The sequence below is a fragment of the Sander vitreus genome, chromosome 18 (assembly GCF_031162955.1).
Source record: "Sander vitreus isolate 19-12246 chromosome 18, sanVit1, whole genome shotgun sequence".
Classification (NCBI taxonomy): Eukaryota; Metazoa; Chordata; class Actinopteri; order Perciformes; family Percidae; genus Sander; species Sander vitreus.
This window is the reverse complement of record NC_135872.1, coordinates 15176465-15196679: the sequence shown is the minus strand read 5'-3', so window position 1 is coordinate 15196679 and position 20215 is coordinate 15176465. Positions and strand designations below refer to the sequence as shown.

At 39.0% G+C, this 20215-nt stretch overlaps 3 protein-coding genes across 6 annotated transcripts in view; 1 reads left to right on the top strand and 2 right to left on the bottom strand.

Moving 5' to 3' along the window:
* snx17 (sorting nexin 17) overlaps positions 1-8616 on the bottom strand; it is a 36308-nt gene extending 27692 nt beyond the window's left edge. Inside the window, exons 1-3 of the mRNA XM_078274538.1 lie at positions 7831-8616; positions 3400-3474; positions 1546-1663 (exon numbers count right to left, since the gene is read on the bottom strand). Of these exons, the coding sequence (XP_078130664.1) occupies positions 1546-1663; positions 3400-3474; positions 7831-7890 (253 nt within the window). The 5' untranslated portion in view covers positions 7891-8616. The remainder of the gene's footprint in view (positions 1-1545; positions 1664-3399; positions 3475-7830) is intronic.
* Positions 8617-9312: 696 nt separating this feature from the next.
* atraid (all-trans retinoic acid-induced differentiation factor) lies at positions 9313-12368 on the top strand. Its single transcript, XM_078274539.1, has 7 exons — positions 9313-9428; positions 9609-9742; positions 10342-10410; positions 10869-10940; positions 11036-11157; positions 11268-11368; positions 11500-12368. The coding sequence occupies exons 1-7, from the start codon at positions 9330-9332 to the stop codon at positions 11602-11604; spliced, it is 702 nt and encodes a 233-aa protein (XP_078130665.1). The 5' UTR covers positions 9313-9329; the 3' UTR covers positions 11605-12368.
* A 637-nt stretch (positions 12369-13005) lies between these two features.
* Positions 13006-18396, bottom strand: eif2b4 (eukaryotic translation initiation factor 2B, subunit 4 delta). Of its 4 annotated transcripts, none has more exons than XM_078274533.1 (14): positions 18330-18396; positions 17787-17824; positions 17480-17675; positions 17067-17246; positions 16889-16971; positions 16134-16166; positions 15524-15615; positions 15276-15390; positions 14772-14848; positions 14506-14608; positions 14224-14351; positions 13782-13959; positions 13470-13650; positions 13006-13327 (listed from the first exon to the last, which is right to left on the bottom strand). In XM_078274533.1, exons 1-14 carry the CDS (start codon positions 18349-18351, stop codon positions 13128-13130), a joined length of 1626 nt encoding a protein of 541 aa, XP_078130659.1. In that variant the 5' UTR covers positions 18352-18396; the 3' UTR covers positions 13006-13127. The 4 variants fall into 4 exon arrangements, with proteins under 4 accessions (XP_078130659.1, XP_078130660.1, XP_078130662.1 ...); XM_078274534.1 differs by having other exon boundaries at positions 17067-17243; XM_078274536.1 differs by having other exon boundaries at positions 17783-17824; positions 18330-18347.
* Between the last annotated feature and the right edge of the window lie 1819 nt (positions 18397-20215).

The following is a 20215-nucleotide window of genomic DNA, read 5'->3' as shown; positions in this document are numbered from 1 at the left end:
CTACCAAGTAAAAAGTTGAACTCCACCTGGTGACTCATGCTCTCTGATAGGAGCCCTGGAGCAGCTAATACACATTATCCAGCATTCACAGAGTTAAAATCCAACAGTTACAATTATAAAAATGTTATGAATCATTCCTTGTACTGCTACTACAGCCAAAGGGTGAGTGTCCTTTAGGCTAAACATTTGAAATAATATAAACAATATGATATTCAAACTTTTGACTGCTTTCTTTAATAACTACATAACACAATACTTTCAGTACATTTTAAAATAAACTACTTGCAATACTTAAGTACAAAAAATGTTGACTACCTTAGTACTTCCACTGTGTGGTGCTTAAAGAGCACTTCAACTTCTACTTAAGTCACTTTTTTAATAGAGCACTTGTACTTTTACTCAAGTCTGGGTCTCTAGTACTTTATACATGTCTGATGACTAAGTGTGTGTGTGCGTGCACATGTGTGTCAGACTGTAACACTAACACACTCTCTCTCACTCACACACACACACACAAAATTAGTCTAACCCTTTGACAAAATGTCAAAGTTCTGAGCAATCTGCGTCAGAGCAGATTGTGTTTGTGGCAGTTCATTTTCCATAACTATGTAAAAAGCCATGATGTAACCAAGTGAACTTGTAGCCAAGAACACCCTGTGTGCGTATGCTCCCAGACTATGAGCAAATACATACTTGAACAACGCTTCCTTGTTCTGCTGCAACTGCCAGTGCTTGAGAGGATTAAAACAAACCCTCTGCATTGCTGCCAATCCTGTGTGTGTGTGTGTGTGTGTGTGTATGTGTTTGTGTAAAGTTCACTCTCAACCTATTTACAAAATTTGGGCAATATGCTGAAAACCTCCTGAGAAAAACACCAATTGGGTTCTTAAACATTTATGACAAAAATATATGTTTTCAAAACTGTCACAAAGGCATGTTTAAGAAAGCTAGTCTCTTTCCTGGTGTAAACACCACAAAATATATGAATTATTCTTTATAGCATTCCCTTTTCAATTCAGACTAAAGCTAAGAATCCCTAGAGGTGGCACGTCATCACTAGAGACTCCAAACCCATTCAACTTTTAAAACACCCTACGAGGTTTGAAATCCTGAGTAGGGATTTTTTTTTTCATCAGCATAACTCTGTCTAGTCAGGCATTGGCTCAGTGTCCCAGCTCAGTCTGTGCTCAGATCTTCAGTTTGACAGTGAAACACGTTTATGCTTTTATGTGGCATACAGAGACCAGTGTATGGCTGGACTCCCCGCAGAAACAGAGCCAAGTCATTCTTATGATTGTTGTGGAGAAACAAACATTTCAAGGAAATTGTGTTTGTGCTGCAAAGCTACACTCTTACAAAAACAAAGTCTTAGTTTGTTCTGAAGTTTTTCTTTCACAACATAAAAAAACAATGTTTGCAATGTGTACTGCTATTTAGAGAAGAATAGTAGTGAAAATTAAAACTGACAAAACAACCACATTAAGTGAAATGCAATACAAGCCATCTGTAAAAAAAAAAAAAGTCCATTCAGCATGAATAACTTACCAGCCTGCATGTATTTCTCCAGGTGTTCTCGTCTCTGTTCGACCTCAGCAGGAGTCAGAGTAAATATCTTCTTTGGAGGAAATGCAGGCACCACATTGCTACCATATTCTTTTTTTATCTGTTGGAACAAAACACGTTGTAAAGTTGAGGTTGCAGGATGGTAGGCTAACAACCAGTGTTTCTCTTCTTTTGACAATTGAGGGAATGTGAGAAGAGTCAGATGGCTCATTTTTAATCGAATTTAGAACATCTGTGAAAACAGATATACAAGTTCATATGACTAAACCAATTTACTTCAGTACAGAGTAGGAGTCTCTTAAATTAAAGAGTTGTGGATTCATTTTACTGAGAGGTACATTCATGCTGTTTGAGATGAATCACAGGTTTATTTTAAGCCCTGTTTCAACTAGCCGGTGGAGTTTCCGTGCATAACAGACACACAGAGACACATCTGGAAGACTGAATGTCTAGTTATTCCAAGTTTACCAGCTTCTTGACTAATGTCTTCCCATTTTTTTAACATTTGAGGGCTGATAGTTTTGAACCTTGGAAGTCTTAGACTAAGGCCTCACAAATCTACAAGTCACACATCAAATGTGGTTTAATTTTAACATGAATGTTGCTGCAGGCAAAAGCTGTGGACCACACTCATCATTAGGAATCCACTGGCACATTTTTTTTCTTGTTATTTAAAACACTAAAGTCCTGCACATATGGCAGGATGAAAGTTGGCCACAGTGGATGCTAGGGAGGTGATTTTCACCTTAACATAATGCCCTTTGGTATTTTCAGTTCTTTAGAGCCAGCACTGGTTACACATACAAATCAGCTCTGGTAGCCACAGACACTAAGCACAGGTTACAGATGCATCAGAGTTCCCAAAATGTGAAAAATCTGCGCTCATGCAGCTTCTTTTTAAGCAAAAGTCTCCCCATTTTCACGATTTTAAACAAGCTCTGGCTTTAGCAGAAGTGTGACCTTCTTACAAATCTTTGTGGAAGAGAAAACAAGAGAAACAATTAACATTCAAATGTTTTCAGCAATCACTGGGTATAGTGTGTGCCCCGCCATCACCAGTGTTTTGGGGTCATGCGTACGCCACAGGAAGCCCTGCGGGGTTCTTAAAGATGTAAGTGCGTCTTCCCCACACCCTGTTGCCAGGCAACAGCAACTGCGAGACTAGATAACACAGACTTTAGGACGTAGATAGCAAAGTTTGGCCCGTGCTTGCTTATTTATTAATGTATGAAAACAGGAGACTGGGCACTTCTTTAAGGCTGTGCCATGACATACATTTTATAGCACAAAGAGCTCACAGGCAGTCAGCTAGAAATCCCCAAAAAAGTATGTTAAGCACTTTCCCAAGTAAGTCAATTTCAAACCACAGCACTACACAAAAACAAGTAGATTCTTAATACACTAATTGCTTAATAACAGCTCTAATAACAAAATAGTTGCGTCTCTGTGTAAAGCTTCACTGAGGCAACACTTTCCAACAACCTTTCTTTTTCAGATTAAGATGCTTTTTCCAAGCAGGTGAAGTGAAAGAAAGGCCAAGAACATTCCTTCCATGTCACCCACCCCCTCCAACCTCCTCCACAATACTGCCTATTTACATGCAATACTTTAGACTCTGGAGGAATAACGGCACAAGACTTCAAGCCTCCGTGGTTGTGATTCAAAGGGATGAGAGGCTGGCGTATCGACCGTACGACACAAAGACGAGCGAAAGGTCACCCTGGGTGGATGCGGTGGCATTTAAACAGCGTTCACCGCACCACACAAGCAGACCAGTCAATTCTGGTCCAAAGCACTCTAACAGCAATAGGTATATTGTGATGGCTGAAGTCTTACCTGTTCATGGAGGCCAAGAAGTTGACTGTAGCGTACACGACAGTGCAGCACGCCATTTACATGGATGTTGTAGGCCTGTGGGAAAGAGTGTGGACAAATTAAAATGTGAAGAGAAAGACTGGTCTGACATAGTACATTGATACGTATCATCAAAAGCTTGTATTGAGCGGTCTGAAAGCTTGTAGGTGGACATGAAAATGTATAAATACACGTTTTCAGTGCATTAGGCCAAAGCTGACTTTAATTTTTAAGATTCACTTCCTAAGGTGCCAGGTTATAAACTTAGTACAGAAATAAAACCCCAACTGGTAAAAGACAGTGACGCAACAACAGTTGCATCATGTACCTTAGACATACAGTATTGTAAGTTTCACTACAGATTTCCTTCACAACATCTTACAACAACCTTCATCCTCATCCACCTCATCTTATCTCACTCTTCATTTTCATTAGGAGAACCAGATAGGCTAAATGAAGTGTGAATTGGATTCAATCAAACCCTAGACTTGGAAATTTCAATTTCCAATCAAAACAGCTTCTCCCTGCAGATGCCAAAAAAATACAGAAAGCAAAGATCACATGGGGTAGCTTTAATTCTTTCCAAGAGACACTCATTGTTTGTTTTGACAGGCAGATATCACTGGTTACTCCTCTGCAAAACCACCATTTGGATTGAGCAGTCCAAATATCTGCTTGCCATCATGTTTCGAGCCAATCTCAGAAAGTAAATCTATTCTTAATGTCAAATGCCTCATTAAGCATTGGGAATTATACTAACTCACAAGAATATGTGAAAAAGTCAAGAAAACAAAACAAAAAAGTGATACTTTATGCCCTCAGGAAAAGATAAATATCTTTTAAGCTTGCCCAAATACAGGCTTACTTACAGAACAGCACTCTTGAACTATAAAGGAATTTTGTGTTTTTCACAAGGTACTACAAGTCTGTTTAAATGTATTCTACATTTTGTTGAGAAAATGGCTAAAAAGAAAAACATGACGGAAACTTTTCCGCCACTGACTCTATTGACGATAACTCAAGGCCAAAGACTGCCAAGACTCCTTTGGCAAATATTTTTGATTAAAAACAATCAGCGGCTGCTATCACCTCCTAAAAAAAAAAAAATCATTCATCTTTCTTTCCTTTTGCTTGTCACAAGTACCTAAATTGCAAATATTTAATAATTATTTATGAAATCAAATCTAAAACGGTCTGGACTAATTGTATCAACTCCGGAGACTGTTATTTGGTAAAGACAATAATACTATCTCCTTTATTAAATGAAAAAAAAAGCTTCAGCTTCCACCAGCCTGTGTTCAGCTCTGGCAGGGGATGACAGGAATTAGTCTAAGCTCTGTATGCTTGGGTGTCAAGGCACAAACTGTCAGTGCTTTAATCTTCCCCTCCTGTTTTAATGAATATAGTAGTCAACATGGTGGGTCATCTGTCAAAACAAAAGAAAATGCTTAAAAGACTCCTGACCACACTGTGTGCCTATGCTGACCGACACTATCCAATCAACAGGAAAACAAAGTACAAACCAAAACTTCTAGAGGGAAAGAGGAAGGCTAAAGAATTTGGAGAAAGGCCAATGAATTAACTAAAAGATGTGTATGTAAGCAGTATCCAGGCAGGAAGGAAGAATGAGTATGCAGAATGTCATGGCACTATTTGATAACACCAAAAAATAACCTTACATTTTTTTGTGAATTGCAAGCAGTTGAATTCAGGGACAGGGGCAACAATATTTCACTATGATATATTGCTCTTTCCTGCAAACTAACTCCAAACCAAACATGTAAATAGTGTACATTTTGACCCCAGATCTTCATCGGGCCAAAAACTTTTTTACCGGAGGGAGATCTAACTGGGAAGAAAACATTGTCTTTTTAATTACATTTGTAGTTTGGAGTTAGTGTGCAGGCGCTACTCTTATAACAGCCCTGCACCTACATGTGATGTGTGCATTTACTTCCTTTCACATAATATGATGTGTTACACACATATGTCATATTATGTGTAGGATGGAAATCAATTTCAGTCTGAGGAATTCTTAGGTAGGTGCTTATTTTAACACATTTAAAAAATCTTCTCTGGACCTCTAAGTTTATACATATTACTCACTGGCAGACGCAGACTGATACATGCATGCTGTTGAGTATGATTTCCATGGTTTGCAAAACTATAAAAGAGATGAACTTGTTAATCTACCAGGCTAAGTCCTTCCCTGTTCCTCGTCCAAAGTAAATGAGTCACCATCAATACAGTAGCACCCAAGTCTTTCTCTCTTTTACACAATCTTTTACACTCAAAAACATACTGTAAATAATACCATGTGAACCAGAAAGGAACTACTAAACAAGAGGATGTGTGAGCACTCAAAAATAAAGATATGTCGTCGCTTGCACCATATTTAAAAAAAAAACTGCAGCCCTTGTTATTCTAAAAGGCTGTGTGCAAACTCGGCAGATTTTGTAGCTTACTGGTTCCAAGGTACACAGCCCATCTCTCAGCATTATAATCAAGCAAAGTCCCTTCCTGTTGCTGGTTACAGGAAGGTCAGGTCACAATGACAGTCACAGGACTGCAAGCTGAGAGGAGAATAAACGTCAATTTAAAGTTCCCACTGCAGAACAGGCCACAAATGTGCTCAGTCAGGTAGAAACGAGCCAGAGATGGCACCTGAAATGCTCAATTTAGAATATTGACTTTCAACAGCAAGACTGTGTGTTTACAGAACAATGTGGATGGGAAATAAACTATATCAGATAGATCTAAATCATAATACTGCACATATAATACCGTGTTCACTACTACTTCAGAAAAAGTATATAACTAAGTTTGTATCCAAAGCTAATTTTGTACTGCTTGAGGCAGCAGGGACACTAAATGCATGGAGTCGAGATGGAAAATAGTAATTCGCAGGTATGTGACATTGAGAACAGCCAGTGTGATGTCACATGGAGATCAGATGTTCCAGATGTTATTTCAAAGCATCTGGTGAATATCAGAGTAGGTGCATTCTTCTATAACACATCTGATACAATAAGCTTTTTTAATGAAAACTATAAACCTAATATTCTAAAAAGGATCCAAGATAATTTGTTGTTGTAGTGTTTGTTGAAATCATATCCATAAGGGACAGGAAATACACTTGAACCCAAGCTGTTCCCTAGCAATGTTAGAACTTGTGTTCTTGAATAGGTCTGGTTTAATAGGCATGTTAATAGACACACATTTACATCAATTATGTGGTCTAAAGCATTAGGGACACTAGAAAATGAGAAAATATAGATATATAGTTGTCAGTAATTATTTAAACAATACAGCCTCTGCCACATACAGTATTAGCACAACCTATACTGACTGTGTGTGTGCCTGGCTTATAAGAAAAAAACAAAGGCATATATATATATATATATATATATATATATATATATATATATATATAAAATCGTAAATATCCACAAAAGCTTAAAATGTGTTCTGTCTATGGTGCTTCACAGCCGAACTTGACCAACCTGCATGAATTATCCTCTCTGAACACAACATGTCTGCTAATGTGTCTAAGTAACGCTAGGCGTAGCACCTGTCAGAAACAATAGCAATTGAAAGTGCTTTTGATCAGGTATACAACAACATTTAGTAAAATGTGAATAGAATCAAAAGAAGATAAACACAAAGTAGGGTAATGGGAACCTGCTCTACAACAAGGCAAGCAAGATGGTGGAGCCACAAATGATTGCCGCTCTTGTCAAGGCTGCTATTGCTGTTAGTTGGGGGACTTGACTATAAAGTTAAAGCAATGTCGGCTATAAATAACAAGGAGGGTTGTGATATGTACTGTAGCAAACGTCAAATCTCAGAAAGAAATGCCGACTCAAACCTGTAAAACAAAAGGGACTCTGTTGTGTCTGAGGACAGGAATCATAGATTGGGCCCACACTAATCTCTTCAGGTTGCTTTGACACTAAATGACAAGATGTCAATTGGTGCCAACTTTAGACACACCATGACAATTAATCATTTGGAGCCAATCATGATGAAGAGCAGGGGTTACTTTCCTAGTGATGCTTTCAATGGCCTCACAGAATCACATTCAGTCTAGGCAGGATGTGTTGGAGGTCAAAAAGACTTTTACACAACTTCCTCACGTTTTAATTATTTAAATTTGTGTATTCGCCTATCTAGATTGTATCCTTGTGAAAAGCAGTAATTGCATATGCGATACAAATTAGCATTTAATCTAACTGAGAGTATAGCTGACTTTGTTTGGCCTATGGTGATGGTCCAGTGTTCATGCTTTCAAATCATTTACAACAGTCAACATAGGAACTCGTACTCGTGCTGCACTGACATTAGCCCGACCTGTGGCCAGCTGCAGGCTAATAAGGGAAAGCGGGTAAAACAAAAACAAATTATCATGCTCACCACATAGGTTGATCCATTTTCTCCCGAACGAACCTCCGTTTCGGGTATGGAAAAATGCATTTTAGCTCAAAACACAGCCTGCTGCCTGACAAGTCCTCCAACGCCACAACAGCTTACGATGGAGAAGAGACCACAGTTTCACCACAAAGTCCACTGCAGAGACTGTTGGCGGTGACTACAGAGGAAGAGGCTCTCACACGGTTTATCCACTGGTTTGTAGGTCCGGGAAAAGCGTTGCCAGGCTCGAGAAGACTGTTGACGACTTTAATATCTGGCCAACAACTCATTTACCAACTAGCATTCGCATAAAACTTCTCCCACGTCAGTGTCAAACTTTTCTCACTGCCGTTCCCGCAGCAGCCATGTTGCAAGTGTTAAGTAATTACACCTTCACTATTGGCGTTAAAATATCCTTTTCATCCACTTATAAATAATTTGTGATAGCTTAAAATCACCTACTGTAATATTTAAGTTGCAACGTGTACAGGTAACTGTATATTATTAGCGTAACCTGATGAAGTTTCGGGATAAAAGGTGCAGTTGCTTCCTGCAAACCCCACAGCGTCGCAGAGCCGTTGTCAAACCTTTCGAAATATGAGGGGAGACAGTTGCATTTTTTGTGGTTTTGCTTGTTTTTCCTGTCTCCTACTTTGCTGAAGAGAAATCTACACGGCGACGGAGGAAACTCATAGATAAAATGTAATAGAAATCGCAGAGAAAGCAGATATACCAGCGCAGTCAAGTCATTCTGTGTTCAGTATATCTAGTGGCCCATCAAGAGGCATTGCAACAATCCTTCTGGGCCAATCCATCTCATTTTCAGCCGGGGGTGGTCCACTCTTCGCGGGTAAGAAATAAGAGAACACTGGCATGATTTCAGTCACACGTGTTACACTAAAATGCCTAACAGTATAATATAATGTTATACATATGCCACAAAAAAATTTTCTCTATATTTTGAGTATCATAAAATCGTCTAACTTGACGTCTCCACTTTATTTGGTGCAACCCAAAGTGACAGTGAAAGCGTAGTCAAAATGCATTACAGTCAGGAAAGAAAATGCGTCTAGATTTTGTCAGCAATTTTAGATATGTAATGACAAAAGAACTGTTAATGTTACAAGCTACTTTTTCTGGTGGGCCTTGTTGAACAAAAATATATTTTAAATGAGGAAAAAAATGCTCGAATGCATTGAAGGTTACATAGAGAATATACTTGCATTAAAACATTAAATTAAACCCATTTAGGCTTTTGGATTAGCTGCTAAATTAATGATTTGAGCATATTATCAAATTTGCTGTACAAATAAACAAGCTAAATGCTTACTATATTTATTCACGTGTTGCTGTTTATTCTGCACTGGCAGATCATGTCACATAAGCTCCAAATTGAGTGTATGCGTAACTGCAGCGCAAAATTAAATTAGACTTGTGGATGTGCATGTTGGACCACCTTCCTGTCACATGTCCGGTACATTAGGATCATATGACTTCAGTCGATGAAAATGAAAGCTGGGTGCAGCCAGCTGAAATCTGTAGTGCTTATTTTTATCTTTAATTTATGTTTTTACGCAAGTTATCAACTGACTGAGCTGCAGGTAAGACTTGGATTTGGCAATGTAACTGCTGCAGTCTTTACCAGAATAAATAAATTACACATCATATCCAGATATCATTAAAAACAGCGTGTTTCTGTAACGTTAGGTTCCAGCGAGGATGAACGGGAATATTGTTGTTTACAACCTACTTTTTTCTTGCGTAATGATTTGTAATCATAGGTATGTGAGCTCTGCAACGGTACAGTCCTAAACGGCAGCGCAGTGGGCCAGTTTTGCTCCTCGTCCGCTGGTCGGATAGACGGGCGCTGCTGCTTGAGAAATGACAACACAAGCAACCCTGAACACATCATCGGGTAGGAGTTTAATGTCACCTTCAGGATCTATCGGAAATATAGAGATTATATTTTATTACACCAAGATACAAATTGCCTGTGAGATGGTAAAAGTGAACAAATACTGTACAGAACACCAGTATAAATAAATAAGTAAATAAGTTACTAGGTAAAAAAGTAAACAAAAGTAAGTATATGGTTGTTGTTTTTTAAACACGAAAAAATAGAACGAGACAAATTATTTCTGTATGTATTTTTGTTTTTGATTTTTAGTAATTGTTTTATTTTTTAATAAAACTTGTAATAACTTGTCAATATGATATTCAGGATGCTTACCTTCAATTCTTCGGCAAAGTAATCAATATCACTGTACAGACATAAAACTGTAACCATTTGGCAACCAAAGGAAGGTCATTAGAATTTGTTCTGCTCAGTTATGAATTTGTATATAAACAGACCTTCACAGACTGTGTATTCTAGGCTGCCAGTGGTAATGATGTAGCCTCAGTCCCAGTTTAATACCAATGACAACATGTATGCATCTGTAACTTTTAAGAGTAAGATCTACATGATGTATACGAGTTTGTTAATGTTTCAACAAGGTTTTTTGTTTGTGTCAGGTTGGATCTGTCCAGTTGTTCACTAACTCATGTGGAGGATCTTCAGGGAGCATCAACAGCTTTAATGATGTCTGTACAGTAACTACAGATTCATACCTTTTCACACAACATACAGCATAGTTTACAGACAAAATAATGCAAGACCCTGCACTTTCTTAGTGACTCTAGGAGGTTATTTTTAAGGCAAAGAATTCACATAACTACTGTTCATGTTGATTCTGCATGATTCTGCATTCATTCTGCATTGTTAGTGTTGATAAGATCAGGAGTTTGGAAAGTTTCTATTCCTAGCAGCAAATAAAAACATTCATCTCTCCTACTTGCAAGGACCAAAACTCTTCAACTGCTCTTAAGAGAAGGAAATAAATAAAGCTAAAGCAAATCAACCCGACACAAGTACATAATTAAAGCACTTCCAGTATAAGGAATATGTATGCCCATGTCTTATTTATTGTATATATCTATTTGGAATCATTTTTTCTTTGCCCTTAGAAAAGTTTTTTACTTTATGAACTTTTGCTTTGCAGAGACCTCTCACTAAATCCTATTGTCAACATCAGCGACACAGCATTTCAAGGATTTATTGAGTTAAATTATATGTAAGTGTTCCGTTACAAAAACTGAACTATGACAGCTGCTCATGAGTTTAAAGTTTACTTTTTTGTTTTTTATAACTATTTTTCTCTGTCTATAGCATTTTGCCACAAGACATAGTTTGTCCAGGCGGCAACACTTCTTGGGGAAAGGTGGAGGTCAAAGAGGGAAATCGTCTTTGTGAAGGCCAGAAAGATATGTGCAACCAAACTGGACAGCTGTGTAAGTTCCCATCTGATACTCTCCCAGTGTAACACGTAAGATCTAAAACTGCAGTAGCCTTCTGATAATACATGACAACTGTTCATCTCCTAATTATAAACAATCCTCAGCCATTAACTGCCCGGAGAACTCCCTCTGCGCCCCTTACGGCCCCGGCTTCTCTGAGTGCAGCTGTGCTGACAACTATCATGGATACAAGTGTCTTCGAGAGGTCAGTTCTGCAAGCAGCTTTATTTGAATCATTCACATTATCTTCATTACTAAGTTTAACATTGGGTGCATGTGAATATTTTGACTATTTCAAGTTGTGTATTTATTTTAATTAATTCAATTATTTAATAGGGGGAGTTCTCGGCTCTGCAGGTGTTTGGGCCTCTTGGAGCATCAACAGTGGTGATCTCTTTCCTGCTGTGGGTCACCCAGAGACGTAAAGCCAAATCATTCTAAGCTGAGCTGCAGTCGACTTCTTTATCTGCAATGATCTACTGAGCTGAAACTGAAAGGGAAAATGCTGACACAAGCCTGAGGTTATCCCCAGGCTTCTTTTAAACATTGTTTAATTCTTCTTTTGTGTGACAGATATATTTTATCATGATAAAAACTGACATTGAGAAACACTTTTTTTTTATTTTTTATACTGCATCATCAGTGCAATTTTAGAGAGAAAATAATTTCAACGTTTTAAGTTTGTTAAGTTTTAAAGTTTTAAATTTTTATTTTTTTGGCAATAATACCAGTTACCATTTCTTGACAGTAGTTGTCCGATCCGGTGTAGTTGACCGACACAAGATACTAATGAAGAGGTTGTGCTGAAGAAAGTTCTGAGGGCTTGCTCACCGTTAACTGTGCCAAACATGCACTGAATGTTTACGGGTTTACACGATGGAATGAAGTCAGGTTCACTCTATGAATCATGATGTGAACCATCAGTTTGTCTGTTAAATTAGATTAAAAAAGTGGGACATTGAGTTTGACTACTACAGTATTTTATTTAGTGGTCACCTGTTTTCATGCTATACCACATCTTGTATGTTTACTCCAAGAAACAAACAAGACTCAAAATGTTGTGTGCCTACTGTTGAGTTACACTGAACTCATCTGCTAAAATGTGTTTATCAGTCAGTGGAAACTGTCTCGATGTTGATAGGTGAGTAGTTGTGATGCTTCTTATCAATGAGATTCAGGGTTCTAATAAAATATTGAAAACAATACATACTGTATATTGCTTTTCTTGAGTTACCACCATGAAATTATGCCCATACAATGTTACCTAATTGGAGAAGACAAAGTGTCATAAGCAGTTCTAGGGCTGCTCAGTGTGAGCTGTGAATAAAATGTTGCCTCTTCCAACTTGTTTCCTCCTCATGTACAAGACTAAAATGTGTGCCAATACGAAGTTTCAAGAACGCGAGCATCATGTGTTGACTTTGTGGATACACACAATCTGAGATCCTATGCCAAAAAATGTTTTACCACCTTGTTTACGTCTTTCTCTTCTTTATCCTGTTCAATTGATCAGGTCATTAAAAACACGTCAGAGGAATTTCCTGGCTCACAAACTCTTCAGAGATACTGCAGCTCCAACTGTAATTAGGGAAACATTTCTGGCTGGTTTAAAATTGCATGCTGTGGCTGACCACGAGGGCGTGTTGTGAACCACAGTGGAATTGTTCTGCTCTAAATAATGGCAATTAAATGTTCTGTTGTAAAGAAACAGTTCACAACATGGATCTATTAACATCGTGCCTATACCCAATATTAAAAAGGACAGAACTACCCTCCTCACCCCCAGAGAAACAAGCCTCTGTAATTATCCAATCCTATCATAAAAACACACATGGACTCTGGTTAAAAAGCTTATGCCATTTCAGATAGATATTTATTGCATGCTAAGAGCATTTGGTATGCAAGCATTCAAGCTCACAAACTCCCCAGATCAAAAACACAGACTGATGCGAGCAGGAGGTCGTTCACTGGTCCACGTTTTTGACTCGCAGCACCACAGGGACCGAGGTGCATGGGATCATTCCCAGATCCGTGATGACCAAGTCCACAAAATCAGGCGGCGTCACGTCATACACCAGGTTAAGCAGGCCGAGTGAGGGCACGTCCTGCCAGTGCTCTAGCTGAGTCTTCCCTTTACGGGTCACAATGAGGTCATCGGGGTCATCTGGCGAGGACAGATAAAGATTCATTCTCTAGTCTGATGTTTGGAAGAAATCTGATCGATACAGAGGCAGCATTTGAAATTACATATTTATGTTCAACAATTTAACAAATCCAACGAGCCGCGGACTATTTCTTTTCCATACCTAGTTCATTGGACACGAAGGAATCTGTCTGCACCCTCTCACAAAACTTGTAGGTCTCACAACACACCAGCACAGGCACGTTAAAGGCTTTGGCCACCAGAGCTATCTGTGACGTCCCCACACGAGACATTACGTAACCGTTGGCCAGCAGAGCGTGAGCGCCAAGGAACACCTTCGATACCTATGGAGGCCCAAGTTCAAGGTGTTATGACATAAACGCACAAAGAAACTGAGTAAAGAAATTGAACGTGCTTTGACTACTCCTTGGGTAAATATCAATGCCTTGCTCTCTCTACTAAGGCTCGAATGTACCTCTGGAAGAATGTAGGAGACGGCCGAGATAAGGACGTAGGTGCAGCTGATGCCTCTCTGGACAAGGCGCCTCAGGGCCTCCCGGCCCTCCAGTCGAGGCCTGCTGTCCACCACAATCACACGGAACTTTATGTTCTTCTCAAAGGCCTCGCACAGGATGTGGTTGACCAGCGACGAGCTGAGCAGAGAAAGATGGGAGTAGAGAGATGGCGGTGATGTCAGAGGAGAATGTGGAAGGAAGGTGAGAGTTTTATGGGCGAGAAAAGAAATAGGGAAGAGAAAGTGTTAGCGTGGTTAAAAAGTAGGATTTTAGGTCTGGATACAGTGTGTTGCATTTATTTTGCATGACAAACAATGGAGCAATGCTTGGTAACAGGAAACTGCAGACTCTACAGCTGAAACGAAAATGCACACAGTTGCATGTCAGCTTTCAGAGGCTTACCATCCATAAACTAGGATGACATCTCCATTACTGATCTTTTCTATGGAGGACTTGGCAATAGCTTTAGCAGCAAGGATGATCTTCTCATCAATGTAGCAATCGATACAGCTCAACAGTTTGCGCTTTGCCTAAACAGAGAAAGAGAGACTGCATGAGGGGGGAAAAGATGGCAACTGTAAATCAGTAATATTAAGTCTTTTGTATCTATGGAATACGTTTGCTGCAACATGTTAACTTTATGATCTCTGGCTGAATTGTGACAAAAACAAGTGTGAGAATGACCTCTTCTTCTTTGCATTGACTAGGAATATTGGAGATCTCTTTCTTGATGTATTTGATTGCATTACCCATGCTGGCTGACAGAGGGCGACACTGACTCAAAAAACTGTAAAAAAAAATAAATAAATAAGTCAAACGATTAATTTTATTTGTGAAACTGTAATATTGAATTCATGAAGTGACACATTAGGAGAACAGTTAGTAGTAAAAAATTTGCCGATTAAGTCATGATACATGACTAAACTAACTAAACAATGTATTTTCTGTACCTGATATAAGGTTTCAGCTTGTTGACCAAGTCTCTAGATAGCTCCTCATTTGGAGGCGTAGTATAGTCCCTTATTACCTGAAGCGGGAAAAACAACATTGCTATTAGTTTTTTTACTTTAAATCTGTCCACAATAAAAAAAAAAAAATGTATGTCAACCTAACATTAGAGAATGCAATTACTGAAGACATTGCGCTGGGTGTGCTGGCTGCTGAAAATGTGACGCTGAGCTGCATTGTTGGATGGACAGCCAGGATCTAAACTTTGCATTTCTTGAAACTGGACTGTATTGCTGACTTAACTTTGTATGGAGGAGGAACTGAAGGAACCTGTAACAGTAACATTGCAACAACATTGAAGGCTATGAGGAGTGTTTCTCCATCTTGCATTTTCATTGTACGTAATTACAAACACAACCGAACAAATGAAACCTTGCTTTTTTGTTCTAAACACAGGAGACGAAGGACAATGGGACGGTAAAGCCTAAACAGTGTGTGCTCTGTACCTGTTTGAATGCATGCAGCAGGGCGACAGCGCGCGCGTTGGATCCTGCCACAATGCCCTGTGAATACTGGAGACCCAGGCGAACTATAGCAGGATGAATCACTGTGGAGGGAATGCTGCAATAGACAAAAACAGTCTGATGTTAAGTCATTTTAAGAGATTAAGACAAATTATGGGCACTCCATAAATCTAACTCTTCTCAGACAACACAAACATCTTACTGTACTATATGGTATATTGTCAGTTTACCTGAGTTGCTGTGTTAGAGGGGCTTTGCGACTGTACTGGTGGAGATGAGAAAACAGGCTGACTTTGTAGCCGTAGTCCAACCGGAGTGGGATCTGAAATTAAATCAGATTAGAGCCCACTGCCATCAATTCCCAAGAATTCTGAGGTTAAAACTGACATCATGAGGTTAACACACACACATTCACAGCACAGCCTAGGCAAAATTCATAAGTAAAGTTCAATGGACCACAGGGATAAATACAGGTTGCTATAGAGCATCATTCATTTATTACCGATTAAAGGCTACTCTCAAATGTTTATCTTTGGCAACACAATTTTTTTTTAAATTTTTGTATGATTTTGATGGAGTGCAAACATAAACCTGCACAGCAAACAGCTCAGTGTTGAGGGTAAACATGCAAAGAACAAAAAGAAACGATGAACACGTTACCACCTTCTAAAAAGAACACATCCCACCGCCACACCACCTCTGTCTCAATGGACCAAACGATAAGTTTGCATCCTTAACTTTTCAATTCCATAGTAGTGCTCAGTACGATAACGATTAAAGGTTAGCAAACAAAACTAGACAAATGTCAATGGCACACATTTACATTTAGGAAAGTCAGACCTTTGCATTTGTAGAAGCATTGCACCCTGGTGTCTGAAAGAAATGTTAGGTACGATCACATGCAGTTATGACTCATGGTTATGTGAGGTTGCAACCAGTGACAAAACATGATTTACACACTGCCATTTCTTAACACTCTGTATTTTAAGGTTGATGATTACGGTTCAAGAACTATCATTAAAGAATGAGTAATGACAAGTTATAAGTTAACTCAGACATTACTTTCATTTTACTGGAAGTGACCAAATGTAACTGGAAATGGCATAGATCTCCTTGATCACTTTCATTAGGCACCTGCAGCAGACATTATATACACATATATTTCTGTCTTACACGTTTTACATGACAAACCTTTTTCTTCCAGAGTTCTTCTGGAATGTCTAGATTGTGATTTATTGCAAGCGGGAGCACTGAAAAGGTGGAACAGTGTAGCCTATATATAATTTATTAAAACACATTGTATAGTATGTTATTTGCTACAGGTGTCTTATTAAAACCTCCAGGATCCAGGCAATTCCTGATTGGTGTTTGTTATTACCAATAAGATTGATGGGAGTCAACATCTCATTTCAAGATGTTTACAAAAGAATACTTATTGTGCTCAAGATTTAAACAAAAAATGCCAACACATAGGATGCTAACACAATGTATGACTGGCAGTGTATGCTCATTATGTCAAGGCAAGCTGTCCTAAATCAGACAAAGTGTGCTTTTATGATTGAAGGTTTTTAGAGATGACACATAAAGTAGCTAACCTGTTGTCTTTCCAATTTCTTTGCCAGTTTCTTTAAAACGCCCGGGTTGTCCACTTGGACATGTTCTGGGAGCCTCTTCACCACTGGAAACACAGAAAAAGTGTGACTTTCTCCACAGTATATGAAGTAGAATTTCAGAGTGTCACTACTTACGCAGACCTCCTGGCTACAACAGTACCTGGCTGCAGCTCATTAGGCGGTGCTTTAGGTTTGCTTGTTGCAGCCTGTTTGGAGGCTCTCTCAGCCTCTTGCCGAGCTCTCCTCTCTGCTTTCAAGTCTGCTTTACTCTTAGCTGGCTTGTCTGCCAAGGCAGCTGTTTCTGAGACAGGCACAGGAACCGGTGCAGGAGCAGGCACTGCTGAAGGAGCACACAGCGAGGTCAGGGTACAGATTCATTATTGGATCACAGAGAGAACATTTCCTTCACAAATATCACAGATGTAATCCACTCTCAGCTGCTAGCAATTGATGCTCACTGCACAGCAATTTGCTGTGACAAATTAATTAGTAAGTAATTAATTAATAAGTTATGTGACACATTTCCATGCATTCAACTACAACAGTCATTGGTGGTGTCCATATAATATGCACCTTTCTGTGTTGAAGGTTGTGTTGGAGGCTGGGAAGCTGGGGCAGCTGCACTGACAGGCTTCTCTTCTTTGTTCTTCTTCTTCTTTTCACTTTCATGTGAAGCCTTCTCATCTTTTTTCTCTTTGTTTTTCTTCTGCTGTTTCTTCTCTTTCCTCAGCCGTTGCTTCTCCTCTTTGGTCAGCTCTTTGCCTTCAGTCTATTAAGCAAACATGTCAAGCAGGGGTTGAAAAAAAAAACACAAATTAAGCCAAATATGTAGCCTTTTATGAATACCGTGGACAAATTGTAAGTAACGTTACATACTAACATTTGCTCGATGGACGCCATCTTTAGTGCCAGGTTCATCTGTAAAACAACCAATGGATGATTATATGATTATGATCAGTTTGTCGCATACTGTTGTTTTTATGACAACGCACAGTAATGACAGGACCAGTCTTTATTTACCTACCAGTCCTTTGGTGATACTGTTAGCTGACTGTATGACACTGAACTTGCTAGGTTTGCATCATGCTAACGAATCCAGTCACATTACTGGCTGGCTAACGTTACCTATCATTTTTAGTTGTTCTGTTCTTTAAAAACTACTCGAAAAGATGATGCAATAGCATCACGATGTCTGCCGTTAAACTACAAACGTTAACGTACTGTCTCACGGAGCGTTGACAACGACGTTGACATGCTTGCAATGCTAACGTTAGCAGCATAAGCGGAGGGGAAACCCCACCCCGACACACACACACAAACATGGAATATAAACGCAAGGCATTTTCGCGCTGGCCCACAGCAAAGTTATCATAATACCAAGAAACAGTTATAAAGTCCAGCTGTTACACACTCCCGAACTCACCTGTCACTCCACTGTCAGCCATGTTTACGATGCTGCTTAACTTCCTCTGCTGCTGCAGAAAACTACCACTCTGGAAAACGTATATCGCCCCCTTGTGGATTAACAAATGCTGCTATCGCCTTTATTCGAGGGGATGTGATTAAATTAGCGGTATATTAATTTATTAAGATTAGTTATTTTGTTATAAATGGTTGTTAGTTGTAAGCTTGTGTTGTATATTAGCCTACATCTCAGTCTGAAGTCATAGGCCTACTGTAGATTTCAGAGAGAGGGTCCATTTTGAAAGTTAGCCTTCTTTATCATAACATACAAAAATGCAGTTTATTACACCAATAACCAACAACTAACACACGCAAGCTATTTTAAAGACTCTCTTTTTTTTATTAACATTTTTGGGATTTGCTGACTTCTTGTGTAGGGGTTTCGTGAGTTTTTCAAGGACACACAGATGGGTGATGCAAATGGTATCAAACCTGGGACTTTCATAAAACAGGATAGTTTCTTCAAAGACCTCCAGTCTGTCTTGTTTGCCTTGGCTACATTATCATCATAAACACCAAAATCACTGAACAGAATTAATATTATTGTTAGAAGCATAGAGGCTGTCCGTGGATCTGAATCCTCTGGTATAGACTCGGGGTGCACTGTCAGGCTCAACTGATATGTAATTTGACTCAAGAGTTTTAAACAAACAATCAATCACACAAATAAAGAAAAGAGGATAAAACATTTTTTATATGAGATCCAAGACTTTGAGTGTTATCAATGCACATACTGTATTGTGATAATGACATTTTTGTAATGTCTGTATTTTTTGTCCAATTTCCTGAATTACTTCCTCTATCACATTTATGTAATGAGATGCATATCTGAAAACGGCTTCATATACTGCTATAGATGGCTAGCCACACTGCATATTTTTTTTATTTGTTTGTGACAAAAAATAAACGTTCCGTTTCATTTTGAGCAATTCCATTTACAAGTCACTCAATTCACCTTTTTTCTGCTGCCTTTTTGAATATGCTAAAGGACATATGACAAAGACTACAGCTTCTCACAACATAATTCTATGAATGGAAAACAGGGTTAACAAAAGTCATCATAACCTTATTATTACTTATCATTAGTATTATTTTACAGTCACCAAGTCTCATTGAGTCTAATTTCCCTTTCTGGTGAAGGTATTTTTTATGTATTGCACATATGAACTACCTATTAATGAGCTTTTGGTAGTGCAGTGCAAAATGTTATCATCAGACTTTAACTATACTGACTACTTATTATACTGTTATCAGAGTAATACTTGGGCAAAGGTTTATTATTTTCTACCACTCTATTATTTATCAAACACAACAAAAACCCTACATACACAGTTTTAAATGGTATCGTATAGGGAAATTTGACTCTATGCATATTTCATGATAATAAAAACAAGACATTTAGAAGAAATTTTAATTCACCACTGTATGTTGTCAGCAATCTTTTATTTGCTTTTTCAAACATCCATTGTCATACAGGAAACAAGCAACCAAATAATCTATCAATAACAAACCCCCAAAGTATGCAGCGCCATGTACCACAACGCCACTGTGTCTCTGATTCCACGCTGACTGAATTCACGACGCAGTAGCTGGTTGAAGGGGACCAAACCTCACAGAAACACCTGACTTGGTTCCGTTTGACCAGCCACAGCAAGGCGTGTTGCTTCAGCTGCAAGAGGCGGCTGAGCGAGGGGGAGCAGGAAGGGGACATGCTGTGAGGAGGGGGGAGAGAGGGAAGGTTATAGGGGTAGAGGACATAGAAAAAGAAGGACACGAGAGAGGAGAAAGAGAGGAAATAGTAGTCGGAAATCATCTTCGAGGGGTCAGGCCTTCATGTCCTCTTCA